Raw genomic sequence first — 7,500 nt, 5'->3', positions numbered from 1 at the left:
TTGGGGATTTTTCTAGGGTTGTAATGGTGTGGTTGGGTCTTAGGTTTTAGGGTAGGGTTGGGTATAGGGTCGGAAGTCAGGGTCAGAGCCTAAAGGTTTAGGGTTTTTGTAATGTAGTCAAGTTCTTGTTCTCTTATTGCACTGGCAAACCATGGTTTGGTTTGGGTTGTGGTTTAGGGTGTGGAGGAGGATAAGGTTTAGAGTTTGAGGCTGGCCCTTACAATGAGCGGCGCCTTGTTGATGTCGTGCAGGTCCAGGGACAGGATGTGGTCCTTGCTGCCCACGTACATGCGGTCGTGGTCCTCATCCATGCGCAGGATCCGGTAGTCCGAGGTGTTCAGGAGGTAGGCGAAATGTTGGGCAGTGCCAGTGGCCGTCAACTCTGTAAAGTCAAAGAGAGAGAATCAGACACAGATAGAAGTAGAGATAGAGAGCCAAAGAGACAGAGAGCGAGAGAGAAAAAATGCCTTTTAATGACATCTGTGCTACACACAGTATCTAGTCACGCACTCACACAAAGAAACACACACAGACACACACCCCCCCCGCACAAACACTTGCACATGTAGACACTCGACTGGGACGCATTCCAGATGCCTGACGTACATACCCGTGCAGAGCCCTCTGATGATTTTGGGCCGAGCCCTTGTTGTAACATTACACCTCAGATTAGGTGCTACCGAGTGCCTTGTCTGACAGTGATGTGGGCCAAACGCACCGCCTCTCCATAGATGGTAGAAAACCTTCCGGAACAATCCCTTCTTCTCACACGTTGACCTTCTGTGTTTGAGCCAAACAACACCCAAGAACAGAATCACTTTGGAGGCATCACTGGGTTTAAGGAGTGTGTGTTTGCTTTCGTCGACGCTACAGAAAAAGTTGCTTATGGCTCTGTGTTAAGAGTAATCCCGTCTCTCTGCAGTTCTGGGTTGACTTGTTTGTTTGGTGTGTGGTCTGTGTGTGTGTGTGTGTGTGTGTGTGTGTGTGTGTGTGTGTGTGTGTGTGTGTGTGTGTGTGTGTGTGTGTGTGTGTGTGTGTGTGTGTGTGTGTGTGTGTGTGTGTGTGTGTGTGTGAGGGGGGGGGGGTGTTTCTTTCTGGGTTCAGCTAGTGTGTAAGGCGAGGGCAGAGGGGCTGACCGAGCGTCGCACCGCACCATGGACAAACACACTCTCCACTCTCTTTAGGAGCCACGGCCTCACAGGGTGACATGCATACATCATTCACGCTGCTGCTTGGCAAACACAAGAGGGGTCGAATGTGTAAGTGATGGGAAGTCCTGTTTTACTGGTTACCTTAACACCGTGGACCACAACACAAGAAAAGGAAAGGGTAGAAAAAGAAAAGCTGTACGTTTTTCCGACACCGATAACAACCTCTGTGGTCCTGTCTCTGTGGTGAAATTGTAATTGAAAGGAAAGCCGAGGACAGAATTGCTGGATAAGGGAAAGACAGGTTTTTCTGGGCAAATTTCAAATTCAGAACCGATAGGGTTACACTCAAGAGGAAGACGACCAGACACATGTGATACCTTTGAGTGTGAAGGTACAAAGCCACCAAACTTAACATAATCATGAAAATGAGAATAGATTAAAAGGGTAACACAACAACCCTTGTTGTGTTAGGGTAAGGACTTACTACTTACTAAACCAGTACAACATTTTTTTTGGTACACGGACGATACAACAGTGTTCCTGTGCTGACTTATTTCCCGGAAGCCTCTGTAGATGTTCTCAAATCACAACTGGACGGTAATTGGATATCGGCGACGTTCTGCCTCGTACCAGTACTCAAATTTAGCATGGGGTAAGGTCAATAACCCACTGATTAATTGCATTAGATTGGCTCTATTTATACAGTTTGATTTAATAATGGTGCCCCAGCCCCCTCCGGCCCCCCGAGGTTGTGTTTATAGTTCAGTCGGGTGAGTGGCAGCTGTCAGCGTCCGGTTGGGGGGGTCAGGACATGTGGTCTGGCTCCCTGATTATTTGTACTTGGACTCGGAGATGAATGATGACTCCCCACACACACACACACACACACACACACACACACACACACACACACACACACACACACACACACACACACACACACACACACACACACACACACACACACACACACACACACGCCTACACACACACACACACACACACACACACACACACACACACACACACACACACACACACACACACACACACACACACACACACACACACACACACACACGCCTACACATACACCGCCCCTTGGCTCTGTTTATGTGTGCGTTTGATTTGAGTGTGCGTGTGTGTGTGTGTGTGTGTGTGTGTTTGTGCAAGTGTATATGAGTCCGTGTGGGTGAGTGTAGGTGGGTTTTCCATTTTATATGATGAATGCACGTCCTATGCACACACACACACACACACACACACACACACACACACACACACACACACACACACACACACACACACACACACACACACACACACACACACACACACACACATATAACTGACCACACACATACAAACACATCACAAGCTCGCACGTATCACACATCACATGCCAACAAACCCAACCACACACAGACACACACACATTCCACGGGACAAGTCCTTTTGTGAAGCGACTTGTCAGCAACTCCGTGGCGTGTGTTTGTTGTCGGAGTGGGTTCTGGATGATAGGACCATCTGTCAGCTGAGGCGGGAGGGAGTGCTGGTGTCTGTGTGTGTGAATGTGTGTGTGGAAGCAGCATAGCAACAACAAACCTTATGGAAACAATCTGCGTCACCAACTTGAGGGTAAACTGTATGTAATATGTAATCCAATGTTGTTTATGGTCGGCGTGGGATTATGGGGGATCCTAATGTATGCTTTGATAAGGGGTTATAACGTAAGTGTCAGCACTTAAGTGTCGCTAACATGTGCCAACAGGGCTCCCCACAGATCGACGGCCCCCCTGTAATGACTTCTAATACAATGGGGGTCTTTTTCCCTGCGGCAAATCCATCAGTAGTCACCGTGATACAGACCGTGACCATAGTTACAATACTTTGGCTGTAACGGATAACGGAGGCTCCTCGCTCGGAGTCAGAGGAAGTAAGTAAGTAAATATACGCCGCGTTCACTTCAAAGCACGATCAAATCTGCTCTAGTTTAGCACTTAATGAATTTAAGCTCCATAACATGGACCGAGAATCCCCCTGCATTAGCCCTCTGAGGCTGTCCCGGAGACAACGCTAACTATTGCCCCCGACCACATCAGAGCCCTGGCTCTGGGGGGAAATGTCTGATCGAGCTAATAGTGAATACCACTGATGCACAAATCAGATGACATCAGCAGAACGCCGTGGAGCACACAGATTGCTTGCAGCTTGATATTTTCTACTCCCTCTCTCGTGCTCTGGACCATGGTGTTTCACAATATCCACTGGCCTGTTCCTCTTAACCCAGAGATCCAGATCCAGGTCTATATAGGTGTCCTCTAACGGCAAGGACCAGAGGATCACCAGGTGACCAGATTACCAGATGACCCAGGCTTTTGGAATGGCAGAAAGTCTTCCCTGAGTCCATCAATTTACTCCGGAGAAGATTGCCAAAATCAAGCATTATTGTTCAGGATGAAAGACACCCATGCACCTAACTTCCTAATAGAGACGGAAAGACAACTGTTATCTTCATGGCTCGGCTAGGCTAAGGCACTGGTGTTCATGGTTTATTTAAGTGATGATAATCTTCCAAATCCTAAACAAACCACATAATACCACAATGAGATTAGAGTTTTGAGCAGAAAAGGGCAGTTGGGGAGGTGTGCAAATTCGAATGCTCTCCTTATTGCCAACCCTATTGGTGCATGACCTCTGGTGCACCAGCATGCTAAGCCCGGAGCCTTCTGGAACCAGGAGCGGTGTAAAAGCATGCCTCGCTAAACTCTCAAGGCAGACCCATTACTTCGAGTTGGGTTAAGGGCTCACTCGTTGGGGGGTCCCCACCCCACACAGAGGGGGGCTTTGTTTGCTGAACGTGCAGATTTCAATGCGTGGAAAGGCACACGGCTCTATCGGGGCTGAAAGTACGCCACTGCGGCAACATGATCCGTGGCGAGCTCCCTGAACGGACGAGTTTACTGCATGCACGAGCATGCCTGCACTACCACACATAGACCGGCATTACTCACGCATACACAGACACACACACACACACACACACGCACACGCACACGCACACACACACACACACACACACACACACACACACACACACACACACACAGGTAAACGCTAATACACAGAGACAAGCAGTGACACACACACAGACGCACCTACATACACGCAAATCCATAGAGGCACACAACGACACATGAAGAGATGTAGATTACGACACACACAGATGCACAAGTGCAAGCCAACACAAAGACACACAGGCATTTCACAAATATCCACACGGGTGCATAGCGAAAGAAGGGAAATTGTTTCCTTTCCACGCTTTTCTCCCCCCATCTTTCAGTTTTTCTTTCCCTCTCCTGGATCCTATCGTCTACATCTACCCACAGGCGTACAGGTGCTCCACACAGAGCATGTGGGACAGAGGAGAAGAAGGACGATGAAAGCAGGCTTCTCTGGCATTCAACGTCCTCATCCATCATCCCGGTCGGACGAGAGACGATCCATTCCCCCCCCCCGCTCTCTGCTCTGCAGTCTGATGAACACAGACAATCCCTCCATCTGTGTACCCCCCCTCCACCCCTCAGCCTACACCCCCCCGCTCCCCCACCCAGACAGACCATGGGGTACCTGGGCCACAGACGAGAGACCTTGTCGCCAACAATACTCTCAAACAAAACCAGTCTGGGGACCCACAAGGGAGAGGTCGTGGTGGTTGGGTGGTGGTTTAAGGTGAGAGGAGGAAAATGCCTTTGGGGAAGAGGAGAAGGCAGAGACACCCAAATCCAGTTGTATCTGAAATGTAACCGTCTACTACTGCCAACTACTGAGAGTTGTTATACATGTTACGGTCACGCTAGAGAGAGGAGCAGGCAGAAGAGATAGACACATAGACACTCAGATAGATAGACACTCAGATAGATAGATAGACATTCAGATAGAAAAATAGATAGATAGATAGATAGATAGATAGATAGATAGATAGATAGATAGATAGATAGATAGATAGATAGATAGATAGATAGATAGATAGATAGATAGATAGATAGATAGATAGATAGATAGATAGATAGATAGATAGATAGATATGATTGTGATGTAAAGGTGATAAGAGAGAAGAGAGATAAGAGGTAAGAGAGAACTAATAGCAGTTGCAAGCTGTTGAAGTTATATTACAGTGAGCTCAGATACAATTATTCTCCAATTCATTTGGTTTTGTATCCGCTTGACAGCGGTGAAAGCCTCAGTCGTCCCTGAAGGCAATACCATGTCTGAACCAATTCTACTTTCTATTACGGGCTGAAGCTGAACGAACTGAAAACTCAACAGCATTTAAAGCAAAAAAAAAAATCCTTCACATTTGCAAGAACATTCTTTCTCTCCGAGGGGTCTTTCATTAACAGCCTTGTCATGGAGACCTTTCGGTCAGGCAGGTCTGACTTACGTCTTGACGGGAGCAGAGAAATCATGCCTCCAATTATTGGCGGCTTTAAGGGCTTGGAGTGGAGGAGGCATCCTGAAGCATCTGTGCAAGGCCGTAATCGAGTGTGGTTGTGTGTGCGTGTTTGTGCGTGCGTTTGTTTGTGTGAGCTTCAATGTCTTAAGGTGTGCATGTATGTGTGCGAGTGTGTGCCTGTGTGTGCATGAATGTGTGTGTGTGTGTGTGTGTGTGTGTGTGTGTGTGTGTGTGTGGAGGGGTGCATGTGTGTGTGTTTGTTTATGTATGTGTCCAGGGGGTTCATGGGTATGTGTGTGTGTTTGGGTGTGTGTGTGTGTGTGTGTGTGTGTGTGTGTTTGTTTAAGTATGTGTGTGGCATGGGGAGGATGCATGTGTTTGTGTGTGTGTGTGTGTGTGTGTGCGCGCGCGCTATTCTCCTGTTGGAGAAGCTCCCACCTTGAACCGTTATACAGTAGCGGTTTATTGTCTGCTTGCCATGTAAAACATGGAATGTAGATTGAAAACCAACAAAGCATTATATCTGGGCCCGCACTTCTTCAACCAATCAGATCGTTGGGCTGCTGGAGATGTTCTGTTGGACATGCCAGAACACATAGGGCATGGTTTACTTTAGAGAAATGTCCCTAAGAGATTACGTTGGATTACACTGCACAACCGAAATCTCATATCTGAGTCATCAGAAAATGATATTAGCTCATGATGTCGTCTTTATGTGACTTCACCCAAAACGGAATTCATGCGTAGATGGTTCCACTTCTCACACTTTGAGTTCAACGAGAAGTACCCGCAATTTAGGAAAGAGTATGGCTTGTGTGTTTGGACTCAAAAGTTCACAGTTCACCTTTCATGAAACTTTCCTGGCAAAACCCACGAGAACCCGGCGAGAGGCTTGGATCATGGAAAGATCGGGCCTGTCTGTGTGTAACGCAGCGGTAGAGAGGGAGTGAGAAAAGAGAGAGAGAGAGAGCGACGGACGGAGAGAAACAGCACACACATGCACACACACACACACACACACACACGCACACACACACACACACAGAAACACATACGCAAGCAAACCTACGCAAACGAACACACACACACACACACACACACACACAGACACACACAAAAACACACGCATGCACACATTTACAGACGCACACACTTACACACAAATGTGTACACACACACACACACGTTGGCCGCAGTTAACGCAATGCACATTAGTTGAGTGTAATCTGGGTGTTCCAGCCCACCGCATATTTCTTTGGTTTCAAATTGGCTGAATGAAAGGAGAGGTGGGGGATGGGGGGCTGCCAGTGGTGGAGCAGAGCATGTTAGCGCTTGAAGCTAACTCAAGTCCCAGTTGGAAAGCACTGAGCACTAGGAGACCCCAAGAGGAGGAGGAGGTGGGAGAGAGGCACAGGGGTAGAGAGGAGGAGAGGGAGCAAGAAGGGGAGGAGGAGGAGGTTAGGGAGAGGGGGAGGGAGGAGGAGGATGAGGAAGAGGAAGAGTAGGAGGAAGATGAGGATGAGGGGGGAGGGGGGAGGGGAGAAGGAGTGGGAGGAGGAGGAGGGAGGAGTGATCAGGATGTGTTGCAAAATGACGAATTTGGGTTCGAGCTGAGCATTGTGCAAGTTATATCTCGGCCTACCATCTCACAAACATTCGGGATATGTGGAAATCACGGGGGCCAGAACCAGGGCAGACCACCACAACCGGCACATTTGTGGATATTGATTGATAAATCAGAAGGCGACTATATTGCCCTACCAGGTTCATTCAGTGTAGATCTCCTGACAGAGAACGCAACGTATTATCTGGTGGATCCTGTTGGCAGGCATCCAGAATGGAAGCCGTACTGACACAACCACTTCCCCGGGCTAGTTTCCATCGATGGGGTGT

At 48.2% G+C, this 7,500-nt stretch overlaps 1 protein-coding gene across 1 annotated transcript in view; it reads right to left on the bottom strand.

Moving 5' to 3' along the window:
* The window catches only part of LOC130402393 (semaphorin-3F-like), a 63,326-nt gene that overhangs the window by 26,016 nt on the left and 29,810 nt on the right, over positions 1–7,500 (bottom strand). Inside the window, exon 3 of the mRNA XM_056606538.1 lies at positions 222–382. Coding sequence (XP_056462513.1) covers positions 222–382 — 161 coding nt within the window. The remainder of the gene's footprint in view (positions 1–221; positions 383–7,500) is intronic.

This window comes from Gadus chalcogrammus, chromosome 13 (genome assembly GCF_026213295.1).
Source record: "Gadus chalcogrammus isolate NIFS_2021 chromosome 13, NIFS_Gcha_1.0, whole genome shotgun sequence".
Taxonomy (NCBI): domain Eukaryota; kingdom Metazoa; phylum Chordata; class Actinopteri; order Gadiformes; family Gadidae; genus Gadus; species Gadus chalcogrammus.
This window is presented reverse-complemented; position numbering and strand designations above follow the sequence as displayed.